Genomic DNA, 23,340 nt, shown 5'->3' on the forward strand with positions numbered 1-23,340 from the left:
AAAGTTCAAAGTAATAAGGCTGTGAAAAAATGTAAATTCCCCCCCGTCTATTCCAGTAATAAAAAGTATGGTTTCCCATTAGAAAATGCTTTTAATTTTAACCGTAAAATAATCTTGACCTTTGACCTTAAGGTCAAGGGTATATCCAAAATAATGAGATCCAATTAAGTTATTTCATTGTCTCAAGATAAAAAACTTACCTTGTATATGTTTCTAAAGCAATTAATAGCAACTTTAGATCTAAAGTTCATTTGAATGGTAATGGCCAATTTGATAGAGCCTGAGGAAGAGCCCAGGAGGGGCATCGAAAATGTTCTTGACTATAGACAAGGAACCACTCCGGTTGTTAGGTTTGAAGAGTACATATAGTCTGGCAATTACTTTTGCTCTATTAATTAATAATAGCCTAATGAATTAAAAATTGGGGTATTAATTTATAAATACAGTAAAGCATCGATTATCTGAACACCTATCGACTGGAACATCGATTAACCGAAAGTGTTCCAGTCGGACTGTGTCAGGACATGTGTCGTGCTGAATCGAATGTTTTTGATACTAGATTAACTAATAAAGTACAGTTGACACCTGGATAACTTGACACCCTCGGTTAAGTAGTCAGTTTTCTGTGGTCTCGGCCGATTTACATAGGCATTAATGTTAAAAAAATCCGGTTTACTCGACATTGTTTAACTTGACACCACTGGATAAGTCGACATACTTTTGTCGTCCCACACTCCGATGAGTCGACACCCCCTCCTGAAAAAATGAATTCACTCCACACGTGTGGTGCAAACTCGTTTTTTTCAGGAGGGGGAGTCGATTTATTATTAATATAAATAATATATTTAATAATATAATAATACATTAATATTATTAATATATATAGATATTAATAAAAATGCCTTAACATTTTATGTATTTTTATGTATAAAATAATAACAGATAAACAAAAAGAAAATATACAATCTACATCAATGTCATATCAGAATCCAATTTTGCATTTTCTCATGCCAGGGGCATTAAGAATCCTTAGACGTTACTTGCCAACAAGTGACAATTGCGAAGATGATGTTTTCAAGGCATTCACATTCGTTGAAAAAGAAAGTCAAGATAGTTAAGTGCTCAAAACTAACAACACTAAACGAATTTTTCAGTTTATTGTCTACAGAATAATTGTAAATGGAGAACACAATGTTTTGTAAGTCTATGTTACTGTATAAAGCACTACTGTATTTTATTAATTGTAGTTTTGTGGTTTTTTCCAACTTCGCTTTAGTCGACACACTGGATAACTCGACACATTTTCACTTCCCCTTGGGGTGTTGGCTTATGCGGAGTTGACTGTATAATTTTTTTGTTTTTATATTTTTCAATATATTTATTTTGTTTGTACAGAATAAAGAAATAATTTTTAATGATACAATAGCCACGATTACTATTATAAAATTTTTTGTTAGGCATAACATCGACAAAAATTCAACACAAAGCAACATGCAACGGAGAAAAATTTCAACATGGGATATATTAATATACTATTATTGGGATGTACTAATTACATGGGATATACTAATATACTATATTAATAATGTACAGTATAGCATCGATTATCCGACCCCCGATCAACCGTCACATTGGTTAACCGACAGCGTTCTAGTCGGCAAATTCAGCTGTCCACTACTGATGTGGCTCTACAATATTTGGCTATGTCTTGGCTACTTTAATATTATTTTTGTTAAATTTTTGCGTGTTTTAGCTGGCAACACTGGCTCGACCATGAAAGGGAGGCCAGTATTTAAACGAGGCTTAATTTTATTTAGCGACGCTATCTAATTGCTGTTTTTAAAATGTGTGCAAAATTTAGCGGCAAAAAACAAGTGTCAGCTGTGAAACAAAAGAAAATTTTGGACTTCTTTTTCTAATGTATAGGCCTATTTTATGTAAAATATGTAACCCAAATATATTTTTTTATTTTATATTTTTCAATATACAGTACAGTACTGTATTTATTTTGTGCAAAATAAAGAAATAATTTTTAATGATACAATAGCGACAATTATTATTTAAAAGAAATTTTGTTAGGCTTAACATCGATGAAAATCAACACGAAGTAGGTTAATAGCGATATACTAATTACATGGGATATACTAATATATTAAACTAATAAGGTATTTTTTCATACTTTTCAGTTATCTGACCAACCCCAATCGAGTTGGATAATCGATGCTCTACTGTATTTTTTCATACTTATCTGTTATCCGAACAACCCCAGTCCCCAACTGATTTGGATAATCAATGCTCCACTGTACTCTTTTTTTAAATTCTGGCATATTATTGATCAACAAGCACTTATTTATTGTGATATCATCACAAAGCCAGTCTGCAATTTTTAATCATATTTATTTATTTAATTTAAAATATGTGCTCTCCATCTCAAATTAGTAGTGTCTTGTTCCTGTATATCATAGTTTTCTGTTAGCAATAGAGTTGTGCCAATCATCTACTCCTTTCAAGGGAAAATTTTTGAATTGAAATAACATGACGTAAGGTTTGCATTGGAATTTCATATGCAGTTAATTGCAGCCTCCTGCTCCTAAGGTTTCCATATCTGGTCTCGTCTTTCATGTATCTAACTTTATTCTCAAGATTAAGGAGAAACAGACAGATGGATGACAGTGGGAATTTATAGGTCTACAGTTTTTTCAAATTGCAGTCCAATCAGCCATCATATGACGTGATGTAGTGTACTTATGAGACTGTCAGGTAAACATAGAATTACCATGAAAACTATTCTATCATAAAGTTATTGATGTCTGAAAAATACTTCAAATCCTATAAAAAACTGGTGAAACTAGGTTGAAAAATAAAGTTCACTGAAAACATCTAACAAGGGAACTGTCGGAGTGTCATCTAATAGATTTTAATAAAATTTAGTTAATAATTACGTTAAAAGTATACAAACTCTATGACAAATTTCTAGAATTCACTAAAAGTGTTAATCAGAGTTATTAGCAATCAAATGTTGTACTATTTTATAGTGGTTTAACACAAATATGCAAATTTTTAGAAGTGAAAGGGTCGCGGAGGAAGACGGCAATATTACATTTAGAATAAATGCTGGAATTTTCGGAAATGGGAGAAGAATTAATAAAATTTAGTTTAATTACGTTAAAAGTATACAAACTCTACATCAAATTTGTAATGTTTACTAAAAGTGTTAACACAAATATGCAAATTTTTAGTAGTGAAACGGTCGCGGAAGAAGACGGCAATATTACATTTAGAATAAATGCTGGAATTTTCGGAAATGGGAGAAGAATTAATAAAATTTAGTTTAATTATGTTAAAAGTATACAAACTCTACATCAAATTTGTAATGTTTACTAAAAGTGTTAACACAAATATGCAAATTTTTAGTAGTGAAACGGTCGCGGAGGAAGACGGCGCTATTACATTTATGAATGAATTGTAGTTTTCGAAAATGGGAGAATTAAATGTAAATATGCAAAACATTATAGCAGAATTTAAACGTTTATGTGATAATGTTTGGCCTACAGAAAATATTTGTAGGCCTAATATTTCAGACGTTGATAAACAGGTAGCCAAACTGCTTTTTAATGCATTTAGCGATATTTTAAGTAGTTATGTAAGTAGAGATGACGAAGAGTTTTGTCAGATGGAAAATAATAATTTGATTATAGATAGGCCTATTTCAGATAATAAAATAACACGTCTGCTTCTAGAGAAAGAAACTGATAACGCAGACACTGACTGTGAATTGGGATATTCAGATGATGAAAAATTCGATAAGAATATAATCTCAACAAAACGAAAAGAAGAAATTCTTAACTTGCATAAGAAACACCCAAAATGGAAATTACACACATTACAGCGGAAAGGAGCTAAAGAATTAAAACGTTTTAGTGATTTATATAAATGGGAAAAACAATTTAAATCTCGAAAGCATAGAATTGAAACGTTAAAAATCATTAAAGAACATACTAAACAAATGTTTGACGAAGCTCGAGGCAGCTATAAAATTGTTAAAGGAAATCAATTAAAAATATGGGCATTACAGAAATTTCTTCAACTGAATAGTTCAATTAAGTTTACCGCTAGTGATTCTTGGGTTGCAAAATTTAAAAAAGAATGTAGATTAGTATCTCGAAAGATTACAAAACTTGTAAATAAAACAGAAATAGTGAATGAAAAGGATATATTAGTAAAAGCTGCGCAATTTCAAACAACAGTAAAAAATGTATTGCCGTCTTATTCACGTAACTTCATATTCAATACGGATCAGTGTGGTTTTTCATACGAAATGATTTCACCAAGAACACTTTCATATAAAGGAGAAAAAAACACTATTGGATTTGCACATTCTCCAAGTAATAAAGTAACGCATTCCTACACTGTTCAATATTTAATTAATGCTAACGGACAAGTTGTAGGTAATGTATTTATTTGCTTACAAGAGGCTCGTGGAACCTTTGGACGTAGAGTTCAAGCATCGCTGTTCAATGCCCCAAACGTAACTGTTACAGCTAGCTCATCTGGCAAATTATCTACAGCAATTATTACAAACTATGTAAAAGACGTATTATCTCCAAATATAACAGAAAACTCTTTATTAATAATTGACTCGTGGAGTGGACAAACAAATATTAATATTTATAATACAGTATTTCAAACATCTACAAATCAAAATTCATGCGAAATATTAATTATTCCACCAAAGTGTACGTCTATATGCCAACCTTTAGATGTCGGATTTCATAGACAATTAAAACTTTTAGCTAAAGAAATTTTAAATGCTATACAATTATTCTGTAATGATTCTTCGATGAAATTGTTTTGGACAACTAGAAATGGCATTATAAAATTACATTCGATTCTTCATCATCAATTATCTGCGCCAATATTTAATAATTTGATTAAACATGCATGGTTCGCTTCTGGACTCATAAATGAAAAGTGTCAATTCTTAAATGTAAAACAAGTTTGTTTTTCTTTTTTAAACACTGACAGTTTAAATTGTGTCGAGAGTAATTGCGAAAATCTTCGATTTGTTAAATGTGCACGATGCCAACAGATTCTTTGTTTATTTTGCTTTGTTGAAAAATATCATGTAAATAGTTGTCCATCTAATAATTTGTGAATATAATAACTTTTAAATATATCTATTAAAATGTATTTATTTATTACGTTTTTTATGTTTTCTTTATATTTATTCTATCAATACTTTTATATTAAATTTCATTGTTAAACTAGTATATATATCTAATTTTTTATAATATTTATTTGAGTTATTTCTTCTTCTACTCTGTAAATGTAATACAGTGATACCTCTGTTTTCGTAGTGTTTAATACTAAAAAAATTAAGAAATTAATATAAAATGAGTATAAAAAACTAATACAATGGTCTCCGAAACAGAATCACCATCTAACTGTTTTTGATTGATCGAAATTAATAATAACTGTTCGGCCTCTTCAATTGTTTGCGGTCTTTGTTTCATTAGCACATTTACGCCTTTCGCTACATTAGCCTCCTTTTTCCTTCCTTTTTCGCCACAACGAAACTTATCGTGGATGATGACTTCCCGAAAAGTACAGTACATGCGACCGATTTCAGCAATTTTAATGCCAGTCACGTATTTTTTAATGATTTCCTTCAACTCGATCGTGTTCCTGGCCTTGTTCGAAGGGCTACTGGCTCTGGAAACTTTCTTTGGTCCCACAATGGAACTAAAAAGAATGGAAGCAATGGAATTGTTTGGCTAGACGCGCGGAGTAATGCTCGTACAGCAAAAAACACCGCCACGAGGACTTGTGAGCAGAAAAATGCGTGGGTCGCTCTTTGTTTTCGCAAAATTAGCAACGAGATCATGTGGCACGCCGACGAAATCCGAGGCAAATTTTTTGCAAAAAATCGACGAAAACCAAAGTCAACGAAAATCGAGGTATTACTGTATCTTCCTCCGCGACCCTTTCACTACTAAAAATTTTCATATTTGTGTTAAACTACTATAAAATAGTACGACATTTGATTGCTATTAATCCTGATTAACACTTTTAGTAAACATTACAAATTTAATATAGAGTTTGTATACTTTTAACGTAATTAAACTAAATTTTATTAATTCTTCTCCCATTTTCGAAAATTTCAGAATTTATTCTAAATGTAATATCGCCGTTTTCCTCCGCGACCCTTTCACTTCTAAAAATTTGCATATTTGTGTTTAAGTACTATAAAATAGTACGACATTTGATTGCTAATAACTCTGATTAACACTTTTAGTGAATACTAGAAATTTGTCATAGAGTTTGTATACTTTTAACGTAATTATTAACTAAATTTTATTAAAATCTATTAGATGACACTCCGACAGTTCCATTGTAAGTAAAGGAAACTAAAATGTAACATAAGGACACTGGAACTAGATTCGAAATGTGAATAAAGTGCACATTACACAGACAACTTTGAGAACTTTTGGATGAAGCAATATCACCATATCAGGAAAACAAACAGTTATAAAAACAGGCTTCAAGCTTACTTTGTACCTTAAAGTTGTTACCTGTTGTATTAATTTGGCCAAACATTAAAGCACCTTTGAGCAATATTAGTGAAGGATCAAAGTAAAGCTTGAAGCCTTTTACTGTGTTGGTGCTTGTTTCCTTGATTTATTACCTGGAGACATTGCTTCATCCAAAACTCCCTGTAGTTGTAAGTCTGTGTAATGTGCACTTTATTCACAGGTTGAGTCTTACTGTCAAGTTTGGTTCCAGTATTATATCACAACAATGGCAATTAACTTTCCCTTGCTTTGTTTCAACTGTCGGTATATAGCTGCCTTTCAATTTTGTATTTTAATTCTTATTTTCTGTCTTCTTTTTCAGTCTAAATTCAGTTAGTCCTAGTTGTAAGTTAGATTAGGGACTCTTGGCTTGGTTTCCAGTTAGGTTGTGATAGGTTAGGTTAAATTAGATTAGGGTTTGTTAGCTTTAGTCATCTGGTTAGGTTTATCCAGGTTATGGTAGGTTAGTTTAGTTAGTAAGTTAACATTTAAAAATAAAAAAAATAAATTAAAAAAAATTTTGGAGTCTTGCTCGTTTGTTTCTGTTGTTCCGTTCATCTCATCTAGTTTGTCATTGTGTTTGTTTGCTTTTCACGCTGTCTGTCTAGCTGTTTAGTATTAAGATTCGCGATCACGTTCATTTTCATTAGTATTAAGTAGATATAAGTCTTGGCACTAACTTCTACACTTAGCTATTCATGGCGGCACTCAATTATTGGTGTTCGCTACATTCAGGTTTTCTTTTATACTATTCAAGGGACTACAGCCTTGCAGCCTAAAAACTGGATGCCAACATCAAACATAGAGGGTACTGTAGCCTTATCTATGCCATTCAGAGGGATCCTACCTTTCTCTACTGTTTATCTCCTCTCCCTCCTTCCCCTTACCCTCTTTTCTGCCAGCTAAACACTTCGTGTAAGGCCGATGTCTTTCTTATATGTATGTATTATGTCACAACTTTCAAAATTTTTTTTAAATAAAGAAAACATCTATTTAGATGTTTTCTTTATTTAAACACTCAGCTTCAGCTCTCTTCTTTATTTAAGCTCAGTGAAAACATCTAAACACTGAGCTTTACTTAGAAGTGTAAACCAGTTTTTTTATGGGATAAACATAAAATGCATGTTATTGCACAAAATCAACATTCACAATAATTCATGTGTGTAAAATAATAATTTTTCAAAAGTGTACTGCATACATTCACAAAAGCTACACATGCTCTGAGTATTACAAATCCTGTTTTAAATGTACCATTCTTGCAATGGCTTATGGGAAGCAAAATACATTGGTCACACATTACTGAACACAAAATGTGTGCGCTAGCCTTAATAAAGTGATGTTCATTCAGCACAATACAATGTGGACTGTATAGTTTTTCAAATTACATTGCATAGGAGTTTGAGGTCCTCTTAACTATTCTTAAAATGACATTAATGGAACTGTTTCATCTATGGGATCAGGTCATTATGGCTTTTTCTGCCTCCACAACATGGTATTCTAATTAAGTACATTTTTGGATCATTTCAAATATGTCTATGATGTGTAATTGCTTATAGCTTTGCACTTTCTTTGCATAATAAGTCTTTAGTGTCCAAACAAATTCCTATTCATGAAATACCAGTATACAGATTATGAGGCACTGGATTAAAAACAAACTTCTAGTGTATTATTAATTCCCATTTGTTTTTTTGTTTTATCCTATTTGTAGTTTATGCTTGTTTTTATCAGTGTGACAAGAGGTCAGCAAATTAAATCTAATTTTGAAAAGATGCCAATAAGCAAAAAAGGTTGGAAACCCTTTAATTATGTACTTGTATACTTTGTATTTAAAACTAGTTAAATAGTAAATCTTTTCAAACTTACAGCTGGTTGTAAAGCTGGCAATGGGGTTTCAAACTGTGGTGTAATTAAACGTAGAGGTTCATGTTTCATATTTAATTCTTCATATGCTCTATTATAAATCAAATTGATTTCATTTAGATTTTTTAATAATTTAGTTGCATATTCAGTAAGGGTCAGATAACTTACTTGATCACTTTTGGTAATACTCTATTATCTAATTGAAAGAGAGCTGTATCAAACAATTTGGTATAATCTGTTGGAACTTCTTCGCTTTCCTGTAAACAACTAAAAGGCTGTTCTGACAATTTACTGATAGATGGTATTGTATAATAGTCTGATATCTGAAAGAAAAATAATAATAAACAGAAAAGCTTTACTCTCTAGACAGATAGACATTAAATATTATACACAAAAGTTTCCAGATTAGAATTGATCTAATTGGCAACAGATAACTACTAGGTTATAGTCTAATGAAATATTTTTATTATACTGGATTAAATCCAAAAGATATTAAATCATTCACATACACAAAGCAAGTTTCAATCTTATTTAGATGTTTTTCAGACATCTGAAAATCAGTGGCGTAGCGTGGCTGTCAGCCGCCCGGAGCAGAAGAAAATTTCGCCACCCCCTTATTTAGGTATCTCAATTTAAAAGACTAAAATATACAGTAATTCTAAAGAACTTTTCAGCAAGAACAATCATCATTATTGTGTATTGTACAGGTTCAAATTTTTACAAGATATTATTATTATTTATTGTGAAATTTTGCCGCCCCCACTACGCTACACCACTGCTGAAAATTTAATAATTATAAACTTTGAAATAATTTAGTTTTCAAAAGATCTTTATTTCAAATTTTCAAATCATTAATTAATTACCATAACTTTGTATAGATAATTTTTAGGTTATTGTATCCCAGGCCCATTGGAACTATCTTCTTTGAAGAAAAATGGTCCAAGGATAAATGTTGTAGTGAATCTGTACCAAACTATAATTTTATGCAAATGCATTGGAATCTTCTGGAAAATATGAGTTTTCGCAGCCTAAATGTAACAGTTATGGATGTTCAATGTTCCATTCTGTGGAACAAGGCCCATTTTAACCTCAATCTTCCATGGCCATTTCCATTCTAGCAAGAAAGGTTAATGCAAAGGTCAGTTGGGTTTCCCTGTCAATTGCAAACAACTGTTAGCATTGGCTGTGGCTGATCTTAATTGGATAACAATGCACTAACTTTCTCAGTATCTTCCACACTGCCATAGGATAGACTGAACTGCCATGACACTGTACACACACTACTGGAGCATGCAACATTAATTTTTGACTGTTCAACAACAGTTGTGGTAACACTTTCAACAAGTGATTGTTTTAACATTATGAAATGATAGGTTTGTATCCTCAATTTGGTTGAATTCTCAGATTCCAGTTTCCTTGAATAAAGTGATCATTCTCCTGAGAGCTTATGAAGTAAATGGTTCTTGCCATAAATTTTTATGACATGTAGCTACAGCATTGTCATTATTTTCATAAGGCAACTTCACAAGAAATGCATGTTCCAGTAAGATAGTCATTGCAGCTGATAAAAATGATATTCAACAGTTATGGCCACTTTTACACTCAGAACTTGACTGCAACACAATTGCTTATGCAAAGGAAACTGCTTTTTTGTTGCTTGCAGTGCTAAAAGTGCCATAGGTGATTAGCTTCGATACTAATCTTTTTTATGGAAACATCTGCATATCCTGAAATATCACCATACCAGATTTAGTTGCAGTTGGATTGCTAAATCTCTCTCTAGACAGTACTGAATAGGGGTACATTAATTATGATCACCCAGTATCTAAATATATATAACTCAAAGGTGACTGACTGACTGACATAGTGATCTATCAACGCACAGCCCAAACCACTAGACGGATCGGGCTGAAATTTGGCATGCAAGTAGATGTTATGACGTAGGCATCCGCTAAGAAAGGATTTTGATCAATTCTACCCCCAAGGGGATATTTGGCATAAAAGATAACATCTAGGATTAAGGCTTTTATGTCCAACAGATGGCGCTAACTTCCGACGACCTAAGTTTGCTTTTCTGTGAGGCATTGTTTTTCTGTGAGAACGGACTAAACCAGATCATTTTCTATCTATCTATATAAATAAAATATAACGTTCGTTTGTTCCTACCGATTCGTTTGAAATTTTGACACAACGTTGCATTCGAATACGCACGTGTTTTTTATATAATATACATGTCGAAATTCCCCCCACTGGGGGAAGAGGGACAGGATTAAGGCTTACTGTGAAGATCTCGGCTTCTATTTATACTATTTTGCATGCGGTTTTTTGCGTTTTTAATTGCGTTTTAATAGGTACGTCAAGAGAATGTACACTAAGAAGGGATTTTTTTTTAAATTTCCTTCACGGGAGAAGTGTTATACATTTATAATAGATACATTTTGAGCCACAACAACGTGTGGCCGGGTCAGCTAGTAATAAATAAAACAAAACTGAAGTGAAATAAAAAAATTTTGTCATTCAGCTACCATTTTGTTTTTTCAACACTTAGAATATTTGAACTGGAACTGTATAAATTGCATTGTTTTCCATTTCACTTATAATTATATTTACAACAAACTATCTATGAAGATAAAAATGAATGGAATGTTTGAGACGATACCTTCTAAACTGCTTGCTGATAATGTCATTTTCCACACATACTTTGGAGATATGGCTTATAGAAAAATTTAATTCCTGTTCTAGAACTTTTTGGTGAGATATATGCTAGTATAAGTTAACTACATGAAATTATAGTAAATCAGTTTTAATCTGGGAATTTTTTATCATCATTTAAATTTATATTTTCATTAATTATCATATATTTAGAAATATTATTTATATACATGATTGAGTCCATAAAATACATGAAAATTATTATCAATTTACAGATATTTCATGTAATTAACAATTTAAATATATTCTTGCCACATTTTTAATAAATTAACAATTATAATTAAACATATACTATTGTTCTACAAGATGGGTAGAAAGTATATATACTAGACATTGAGAAATTTGCTATAATTTCTATATTTCTAATGCACAGATGATAAAAATTATTTGAAATGCACCTTATTAAATAGAAATACAGATGCATACCTTAAAATTCAATGTAGGCATTGGTGCCATCTACCAATGACATGTTTTACTTAGACCATGATGTCGATGGATGGCCACTTCTCTGTGCAGCAACCAAAGCTTCAAGTAACAATTCTTGAATGTTTCTAGATGGATTGTGGCACAATCTCCCTTCACTGTATGAGACCATCTCTACACAGCAATCACTGATTTTCACAATTTATAGGATGCAGCAATCTGCACTTATTCCTGAACAGACAAGTGGTCAGCCATCTTTTTTGCCACTGCATATGCAGACTCTCAGTCACTGCCCACACCACCAATGCAGGAATTATAAAATTCCATTGATTGATGTAAATACACACACACATTTTATTTTGATTGCATTATTATTATAAAAATTATAGTAATTTCTCAATGCCTAGTTACTTTCTATTCACTCTGTAGTATAAAACCAATATCCATCTAATATATAAAAGAGAGAGTATGTTAGTTAATTTGTTCTTTTTACATTTCAACAAGTTTCAGAAATGCAATAAAACTTTTCAGGGGTCATCCTCTCATCCAGATCAACATCTACTTTAACCTCTTATCTGCAACAGGTACACCCTTCTATCTAGCCAGCATTCAAATAAGAAAATTCTTAAAATTAATACAAAGTTACCAGCAAGCACAAAATATGTTTTTGGGGATTTTCAAGGATGTTTAGTTTAAATATTTGATGCATTTTTCACAAAATTTGATTGGTTGGCCAATTACCATTTCATATTTAGCTGTGAGTTATATGTTAGTTAACATTAGAAAAAATTTGATGTCTTCAATTTTCTTGTGCAAGCAAAAGTCAAACAACTATCTTCTGTTGAAAAACACCAATTCCTGTGTAAATGATCAATGAAATTATGTCATTCCATACCATATAAGTGTTGCATTCTTAGTAAGTACAAAGCATGTACTCAATGTGAGTACCATCCAGCAATGTGTGATATGATGAATGCAAGAACATCTGGGAACATGTTGAAGAGGGAGTGGATTGCAGCGGCACACAACAGAGCACACAGACCAGCAGTTTTGCCGAATGGTCCGTTGGGACCCATTTACCATAGCATATGACATCCGAAGCCACTTATCACCATCAATGGGTGGATCTGAAACCAAACCATTCACAACAGGTTGCACAAAGTAGAACTGTATGCCTGGCATGGTGTCATTGTCATCACAGGTAGACCACTAATTGGCATCAGGTATTGTTTACGGGATGAATCCCACTTCCATCTATGGAGGAATGTCAGGTGTGGCAGTATTCCAGGGAACACTCTGTGCCAGCCCTTTTCACCATCACATTGGCCCTAAACCAGACATCATGGTTTGGAAAGCATCATGTTTGATCATCAGACAGCCTGGTACATATTTCTGGAACTCTGACAGCAGACCAGTATGTCACACGAATTGTGAGGCCTGTGGTTTGGCCACTGGTGCAGACCACATCCGACATGGTGTTCCAGCAAGATATTCTCCAACTGCACATTGCATGATGAACTCTCACCAGCCTGAACGGAATTCATATCTTTCCCTGGCTAGCAGCCTTGCCAGATCTCTCTCCCATTGAATGCCTGTGGAACAAGAGGTGCCTGAGAGACCACAGCCACACACAATAGACGACATGCATGCTGCAATGGGAAGCTTGGCAAGGGATACCTCAGGCAACCATTAATAGCACCTCATTGATTGTATGCCTTGCCATATAGCAGTCTGTATAGCTGCCCATGGGAACCATACTCATTACTGAATAAACAGGTATCTGTTACATATCTTTGTTTGTTCTTTTAATCATTTGCATATCTCTATCATCTCTACTGGTCCTGCAATGTGCATACAGCTATGAGCATTCCTTCAGTGTGTTGCCATTTCACTTTTGAGGAGTATAGTTTATTTAACACTTTGTGATAACCACGTCAATGGTCAGCAAAAATAACTAAACTCTTACTATAGTTTTCATTTTAATGCTTGTTCTTACTTTTTGCCCAAGCAATCTACTAGTAATAAAATATCAGATTAACAAATTGTCAATTCTCAAAGATACATAATTCAAATAAATGAAAGATATCTGAAAAATGCATGTTATTGGAAAAAGTTAATTTTGCAAATTATACAGCTTTTTTGGGGGGGAATTCACAAATGTAGTTGTAATATTTTTCTTCTAAAAGCAAACATTTTTAAGATAATTTAAAAATTTGTGCATTATATCCTTTTTCCTGTAATTAAATTTCTCTAACAGTCTATTAATAAAATATGATTAATTACAGAAATGAAAAATAAACAAATACTTATGATGATAAATCTACTTTTAATAAAGGAACAGTTATATCATTGGCCTGACAATGGCTGGTTGATCAGGTTGAAAACATTTGTTTAAAGCAATAAAGTTGGTTCTCAGCAATATAAAGTGTGTGTGTCATAATATGTTATATCATTTGCAAAATTTTGTAGATAGACATACTTGAAAGTTTATAGTTTATGGATGTAAGTAATTTATTATTCTTTTGGGTTATAAAAAACCTCTAGAATTGGGATAAATTATTAATTTTTTTTTTTTTGAATATGCTAACAGTTTAAATATGAAAGTTACAGAACAATTTTTATCAAAAAACAATCTTCTTTTTTCCTCACATAGATGTATTCACCATTCATTTCTGACAATTCCAAACATTCAGAAAAACCAATGTCACATCAAATAAATTTCCAATTTACAAAATGGACACTCTCTGCTCATTTAATCATACAATGATCTTATCCCAGACAGAAAAAAATTTATTTAATCTAAAAAGCTTTTTTTCAGATTAAAATTGACATACCTGGTATAAATTATCAAAAAATCATTGACCTTTAATACATTTGGATATCACTATGATAGTTACTGGATATAAATAGTGTATGATGTAGAGCAAACTAATCTTAACTTATCATTAAAATTATGAGATAAATTTTTTATGCATAATTAAGTTAATCTCTATTCTTTCTTAACCAGCAATGTATATCTGCAAAACTAAAAGTAATGTTTCAAATAATATACCTCAGGATCTTCTGCATCAATCGCATTCAGTTTAATGCTGTCACTAGTCAAAAATTGAAATATAACATCCTGAAACAAACAAAAACTATATATATTTGATTTGATAAAAATTATAATTCATTTAAACTGGAAAGCAGTAATAATTTATATACAATAATAATAATAATAATAAACATCATCCTAAATCTACTATAGAAAGATTAACCCTCTCCCCTAAATTTATTTTCCTTAAATTTATGATTTATGTATCCATTGTCATAAAAATTTGTCTTTCCACTTTTTCCTCAAGACTACAAATATTCAAGTTCAAAAATAATCATCACTTATATATGCCATATTTGTGATGAAAAATTTTAACATGTTTATCAAATTTACTTTGAAAAATACATCATTTCTCTCAAATCTAGCTTATATTTAATTAAAATTAAACTGTAAAACAAGAAAAATTTCATTCAAATGTTAAGACAATAACAATTTCCCCCAATACAGACTGATAGTTTAAAAAACTTTTAAATACTATGTAATTATATATACAGTGGTGTGTCATACTTCAAATTTAATTCATTCCAGGAGGTCATTCGAACTCTGAATCGTTCAAAGTTCAATCAATTTTTCTCATTAGAAACAGTGGAAAGTGAATTAATTTCCAGACCCTGAACATTATCTATTTTGATAAACTTAAAACAGCAAATATACATATCAGGTCTGTCCATAAGTTCATGCGTATTTTTATCTACAAAAAAAGCAGCAAAAAATTTTAATTAAATTTTATTTCAATCTATAATGTATTCACCATTATTTTGTACAATTTCTTGTCATCTTGATGGTAGCTTTTTAATCCCATCTTCGTAAAATGATTTTGTTTTTGAATCAAAATATTCAGAAATAGCCTTTTTTACATTGTTCTCATCCTCAAAAGTTTTCCCTTTTAAAAAATTCTGCAAACTGCAAAAAAGATGATAATCACTGGGAGCAATATCTGGCGAATATGGTGGATGAGGTAAAATTTCCCAGTTGTAGCTTTCAAGTTTCTGTACAGTTATTTTTGCAGCGTGTGGTCTGGCATTGTTATGCTGCAAGAGAACCTAACGTTCACTTCTTGTTCTTGTTCACTTTCTGTTCACTAACGACGGTCAATTTTTTCAATTTTTCATTTAAACGCTCTAATTGCTCACAATACATTTGAGCTGTAATTGTTTGATTAGATTCTAACAGCTCAAAGTGAATTACACCTGACATATCCCACCAAACAGACAAAAGAATTTTTTTTGGCTGCAACCCACCTTTTGCAGTCGGTTTTGGCTGCTTGTCGCGATCCATCCATTGTCTTTTTCTCATCACATTATTATAGAGGATCCATTTTTCGTCTCCAGTAACCAGCTTACCAAGAAAAGGTTCTAAAGCAATACGGTATAAAAGAGACGTGCAAATGTTTACACGTTGTTGTCTGTTAGCTATTGACAGTTCACGTGGTATCCATTTTCCTAGCTTTGAAACTTTTCTGATTTGTTGTAGGTGTCTATGAACAGTTCCATGGGATGAATTTAAACGTTCCACAATTTCATCAACTGTTAAAGATGGTTCTGCTTCAACTAGTGCAGAGAGAGCATCATCATCAAAGTCAACGGGTCTTCCAGTACGAGCCTTATCCTCCACACTAAAATCATTGTTTCTAAATCTTTCAAACTACTTCTGCGCAGTCCTTGCACTAATTACAATTTGATTATGTACAGTATTTATTTTTTTGGCTGCATTTGTAGCATTCTCACCACTTAAAAATAAAAAGTATAAAACATGTCTTTTATATTCATCGGTTACTTCCATTTTAATGAAAATAAACAACTGAAATTTTCACAATTCTAAACAGTATTATATGAATGAGATCCAATTTAACACTTCAGTGTAAAAATTATCACATTAGACTGACATGTTTAACAGCAAAACAAGATTTTTCTCAAGGTCATAAAAATGTGCATGGACTTATGGACTGACCTGATAATTTAAAGTAAAATTAACATAATTAAATGCCCTAATAAAAAATTAAAACATGAAAAGTAAATTAAAACATGCCCCAATAATAAATTAAATCATGATAAACCATAAATAAAATAAGTAAATACTGTATAACAGTGGCATGCCGTCATTGGAAGCAGTGGAAGCGCTGCTTCCCTTATATTTTCTAAAAAATAAATACGTATTGTGCGATTATTTTCATATAATTAAAATTAATATTTTATTATAACCACATCTTATTACAAATTTCTATACTACATGTGAAAAAAAAATGATAAGATTGCTATTGTATATTCGAATATTAGTGGCAGAATGGAAGTGCTGTATTGTCAGCTTCCAAACGGCCAGATTATACTCATTTGCGCATGCACTTTGCAGAGCACCAACCTCACCCGGTTTAGCTGGTGGAAGCTACACATGTATAACGCTTCCAATGGTTCTATCCAGGACCGGTTCTGGGCTGTTAGCCACCTGCCTGCTAGATATTTGGCTGCCCTCACCCCATTATGTGAATCACAAGTAGATTTATAACTTAACCCAACCGATAAGAATTTACTGGTATGATGTTTTTATGACAGTTCTGTATAGTTGACAGGAGTTTAAAAAATCCATTAAAATATTTGATATTTTTATTCTGCTCTCCCATCTTATATTACTTACGGATTTCAATGTTAAACCAGTGATATTACAATTTTGTATGTCTCATCTATAAGGGGATGAGGAAAAAATGTGTACAATTCTTGTACAATGTTAAAAAATTAACTGTTACTTTGATAGCATCATTTACAACTAAATTTAATGAATGAGAGAGATGCACAAGGTACAGAAAAAGCTCTAGAATTATTTTCCTTAAATTTACGATTTATGTATCCATTGTCATAAAAATTTGTCTTTCCACTTTTTCCCCAAGACTACAAATATTCAAGTACAAAGTAACCAGTTTCAACTTATTTGTACTTAAGAAGTAGTTAAATAATTAAGCGATTAGGGAATTAGGGACATAAATAAAATCCTGCTGAAAGAGACGGAATTTTACTTAAACAAAAGTTTAACCGAAGCAATCTCTAACCGCTTACAGTGGGGACTGATTTCTTCATAATATTAGATGTAATAAAGATAGAAATTCTTCCAGTTCAATGAGAGTGACCAAAATGTTGTAAATTTTGGAAATTTCCGTGGAGATCTGGTCCTAAAATGAATTAGTTAGAAAACAAATGACTATTAAGTTTAACAAATTTAGATTTTTATAGCTATGGTGAGAAACGTTTAAAATTTACAACAACCCTGTCACGTCCTTTGAGGTATATTAGTGATGCAACAAAAGAGGCATTTGACATTAACCGGTATCGGCACCCTCGGGATTTGGCATGCATGCACGCACTGCACACCTACCAAGATCCTCTCTGATTCCGTCCTTGAGCCACTGGTAGGGAACAATTTTAACTAAGTGGATTGTTTTAATATTTAAAAAGTAAAGAATATTTTATGTTATTTTTATGTACAGTACGTTTCTTCACAAAACTATATTTAATTATAATTTTCTTCAGAAGTATATTCATACAATTAAGTATTTTGTACCAGGTATGTATAATTGTATATCCATCACACATTTTATTTTAACAAGTAAGTTTTTAAAATTTTATTTTTAATTTTAGCCCTTATATCGTGGCTAGTGATTTAAAATGTAATTATGATATTGACAATTTATTTCAAAAAAGTTTTGGCTCAAAACCATATAATGAAAAAGAAAACATTATTAAAAGAGAAAGAGAAAGACCAATGCCTAAATTAAATATAAATACATCAACAAAAAAATTTGTTCAACCTTTTCACAATAAAATTTATAAAGACATAAAATGACTTTGTGGATGCATAAAAATTCAAAAATTGTTTTGTTGGCCTTGACTACTATTTTCAAATAAAATTAGTGTGTGGAATAAGAATGGCTTTGACGATTTAAATAATTTGAGTAAAGCTGGCAAAAAACACAAATTGTAAATGCCACATTGATTCTTTTGTAAAATTGAAGCAATTTGGAAATCAAAATAGAATAGAATTTAACATTAGTAAACAATTAAATTAAATATTGAAAATTATAACAAAGTTACTGCTAATAGATATATTATATCTAAATTAGTAGATGTTATTGAAGCAAGAATTGGCATTTAGAGGGCATAGGGAATCTATTGAATCTAATATAACAGAAAAACCCAAAAGCCATCAACAAACTGCAGGAAGAAATTGTTAAAAATCAATGAATAACACAATACAGTATATAACAGAGGTAATTATATTGAACTTGCTTATTTATTAAGTGCGTTGGATAATCTATTAATTAAAAATACATTTAGAGAAGTCTATGGTTTTTACTGGCTTATCGAACAAACGAATATGAATGGACAGTAGACCATCACTGACTGACTGCTCCTCGAAGTCGGCTTCTCACAGAAACACAGCTTCCCTATCATCAAATGTTATGGCACGCCATTGCTGTATAATAAAATTTAAATTGCATTTATTGGTTTCACACAGTGGATTTTGGCATCTTAACATAGACATGTGATTTAATTATAACAGTTGTGAAATTTAATATATTATAGATAGTGCGAGATTTTATTCTTTGTTTAGAAGCTTCTTTAAACTCTTTATTTCACATTTTGTTTGAATGAAATCAAGTTGTAATGTCTTCAGATAAAAAGCATATCATGCATGTTATGCTTTATGAGTTTTGAAAATGGTATAATACTGTACAAACTGTAAAAAAAATTTGTAATATGTATGAAGAAGATGTTCCTAAACTTCAAACATGTCAAATGTGGTTTAAAAAGTTCCATTTGGGAAATGTTTAACTAAAGGATACAAAACATAGGAAGCACCCAAAAGCCATCAACAAACTGCAGGAAGAAATTGTTAAAAATCAACAAATAACACAATACAGTATATATAACCAAATACACTAAAAGTAAAGCAAAAAAAGCACTGAAAACATACAAGCATAATGCAAAAGATGACTCTAACACATAACAGATTGCATTTATGCTTTAAGCACATTATTTTTCACTGTGTGCAGTTCAAACTTTGAGGCTAATTTTTGTCAAATTTTGCATTAGAACTCTGAAGTATTCAAAATACAAGGTACCACTATAAACTAATTATTTCTAGTAAAAAGTACATTATTATTTTTGGGATGTTATTTACTATTTATCATTTTATTTTATATAATATAATATTATTTTTATTTACTCACCTTTATTTTATTATTTTCTTCCTTATCAATATACTGATCTGAAAACATATGTGATGAACCTAATACAGCTATTTTTCCATCAGTTTTCTGAAATAAATAAATGTAAATTACTGTCAAATAGGTTAAAAGAACTAGATAAGTCATAATTTCATGACAATGACATCATACAACTATGACCAAAGTAAAAAATTAAGAGTTCTATGATATTATTCTTGAATAAAGTGTTGTATTCTCGTTATGTGAAAAATGAATGCTTGTTCTAATCAAGATGATTATACATTGTGATAATAGCTGTTTAAACAAATCCAAGAAAAAACATTTCATTTTTTTACATGTATTTGAAATTGTACTTTTCATTTTATATCGTTTATAAATTCTTCTATATCTTTTTTAATGCATAATACTTCCACAACAAATTAACCAAATTAACTTTGCATTACAATTTATTGTTTTTATGTATTTTTCTTTAGATAATCTAAAAATGAATAAGATAAATTATACAATTAAAACCATCAATGACCTAAAATGAAGTAAATTTACAATTATTAAAACCACATGCATGAATACATAAGACACACTCATTATTCTACCCTCATCTACAGCACTTATTACTGATGATGATGTCATCCCATATATCATCTGTTTCCATTTCTCTATTTAAATTTATTAATGTTTTATTCATTATCATTATATACTCTTTAAATTTTTGTAAATAATTGTTTTTTTTTTAGCTAATATTTTTACATTATTTTTATCAATGAACATGACCACGAACAGATATTGAACAGACCATGGTGATTGTTTGTACCTTAATCTGATTGCTGATTCACACTCTCTTACTCTAATACCTAAGGATCTACCAGTTTCACCAATATAGTACACTTTGTTATCACAAGTACAATTTAACTTATAAACTATACTGGACATTTTTAATTTTTCCATACATGAATTATTTGTTTTAATTAACAGATCTCTTGATTTATTACAATGTTTTGCCTCTAGATTAATACCACATTTTCTAAATACTTTATTTCTCAAATATGTCCTAAGCATATGGGATAGATACAAATTTATTATTATTACTATTGTTAACCTTTACATTAAATCTACACAAATTATGATTTTTAATCCATTTGTTTAGTAATGCATTCAGATAATTGTTAAATAAAAACTTCTGTTTTAAATTTTGTCGATCTCTTATTATATCCTGTAAATTTGCTGTTCTTCACATATCTTGGCTAAGACGGCAATAAATACATTCTTTTTTACAGATAATGGGCAATATGATCTATAATTTATCATTTTTCCTGTATTACATTGTTTTTCATATGTTCTTATTTGAAGTTTTTTGTCAGATCTAGTTATTGTAATATCTAAATAATTTAATTTTTTATTCATTTTCAGTTCAATTTCAAATTTTATGGAAGGTTTAAATCATTAACAAATTTTAGAATCCACTTATCATCAATTTTAGTACTATCATACATTACAAACATATCATCCACGTATCTTGCCATAAAGATTAATCTTTTTGAAAAACTATCTTTTCATCAATTTCAATCATAACTATTTCTGCCAGTTTAGGTCCTATAACTGTTCCCATACTTATTCCTTCTATTTGCCTAAAGTATTTTTCTCCTATTAAAAAAAAAAAAAAAATTATTATGATAACTGTAATTAATTATATTTTACCAATGAAATTTTGAAATTACCTAGCACTGACTGTAATTGCATTACATGGAAACTGTATGTGCATTCAAACATTTTACTTAGATATATCAGTACTTGTTTGACACATAGTGGATGTATGTATTCAGATGAATTAGAACACAAAATATCAAAGTGTTGGAATAGATAGGTATGCACTATCAGAATTCTGAAATGACATATTACAAGCAATGAATCAACATTAATTTCTGCATCAAACTTGGTAAAAACTTTACCAAAACATTTAATGAGCTTAAAGAAGCATAAAATAATGATGCCCTGTCATTTATACATGTATACAAATTATATATGTTTTTAAAAATGGGACTAGCAAGCAAAAAGCTAGGTTTCCATCACAATAATTTCCTGGCACATTGCACTTTCCTAATTAATGAATATCTGACAAAACATTAGATGTCTGTATTTTCACAGCTTTCTTATTCATTGAACCTCAATCCCATAGACTTTTGTATCTTCACCAAAATTGCTCTACTGAAGAATTACAGATTCAAATCAGAAGAAGAGGTAAAAAGTGTTATGATGATAGTTCTCAAGGAAGTAATGCAGAACGGGTTGCAAGACTGTTTTGATAAGTAATACAAAAATTAGCAGAAGTATTTGTATTGTATATGTTTATAAAATATTTGTTCGTTTGGCTTAAATATTTGTATGTCAATATTCAAAATTTTAAATGAATATTAAATATGATTATGAAAAACATACCAATATACCCAAAACCAGTAAAACTATTTAACTACTAAAACATTGTTGTTCATCATCATCAGGTATATATTAACAAATACCAAACAGAACAACTTTAAACAATCAAACACATTTAAAAATAAAGATTTGAAGTTTAAATATACCTGATGATGTTCATGGGTAATGAATGAAAACATTTGTATTATTAAATAGTTTTACAGGTTTTGATATGTTTTTCATTACATGCAACCAGTTTTTGGAAGAATTGAAAAAATATGATTATTTGAATTGGAAACAGTAATAACTGTATAGTATTAAACTAAAAATAATATAATATTAAATAAAAAACTTATTTCAAAAAACTTAAAAAATTATCTTACTGGATTGACATATAAGGCACAAACTGGTCTGTTTAATGGAAATGCTACACTTCCTGATGAAAGAACAGCAACTGCAGGTTTGGCAACATTTAAAGTTGCTCCATATGGATATAAAAATGATAAGGCCCTAAATCATCAAAAAATTAAATACATTATCATCACCATAAACACAGAATAACAAAAGCTTGAAAATTTTTGCCATAAGGAGCTGCCGCAAACTAGCACTTTGTGAGAGCAAAATGCTAGCAAATGTGCACTAGCACAACTGATGACGTCAAAGGCTCCACCCCTTTCTTCTTGCCCATGCGGTATTTCCTTTGCTAGCACAGTGATATGAGAGTATGCTTGCTGTTCACAGAATTCAACAGCAAGAGCAGTCACACTAGCAAGAGAGAGTGGGCAAGATGGATGACTACATGAACATGTCACATGTATATAAACAGTAAATAGTTATATATGAATAGTTTTCGGCTAGTTAAGCCTAACTAGGCTTAACTAGTAAAACATGCTTACTAGCTAAGCCTAGTTAGGCTTAACTAGTAAGCATGTTTTACCCATGCTGTTTCAAAGTTCAGAACGAAAACTTACTGATTACAAGTATAGGTTATAATAAAATGTTTGTTCTACACCTGACACAGATGTGCCAATCCACATCTGTGGAATCCACGTCAT

The 23,340-nt window shown here is 30.9% G+C and overlaps 1 protein-coding gene across 1 annotated transcript in view; it reads right to left on the reverse strand.

Annotated features, from left to right (window-relative positions):
- IFT52 (intraflagellar transport 52) overlaps positions 1–23,340 on the reverse strand; it is a 48,171-nt gene that overhangs the window by 2,292 nt on the left and 22,539 nt on the right. The window contains exons 6-10 of the mRNA XM_067270123.1: positions 22,669–22,795; positions 19,880–19,966; positions 14,620–14,688; positions 8,601–8,755; positions 8,436–8,523 (exon numbers count right to left, since the gene is read on the reverse strand). Coding sequence (XP_067126224.1) covers positions 8,436–8,523; positions 8,601–8,755; positions 14,620–14,688; positions 19,880–19,966; positions 22,669–22,795 — 526 coding nt within the window. The remainder of the gene's footprint in view (positions 1–8,435; positions 8,524–8,600; positions 8,756–14,619; positions 14,689–19,879; positions 19,967–22,668; positions 22,796–23,340) is intronic.

The sequence above is a fragment of the Centruroides vittatus genome, unplaced genomic scaffold, assembly GCF_030686945.1.
Source record: "Centruroides vittatus isolate TY-2023 unplaced genomic scaffold, ASM3068694v2 contig_364, whole genome shotgun sequence".
Lineage (NCBI taxonomy): Eukaryota > Metazoa > Arthropoda > Arachnida > Scorpiones > Buthidae > Centruroides > Centruroides vittatus.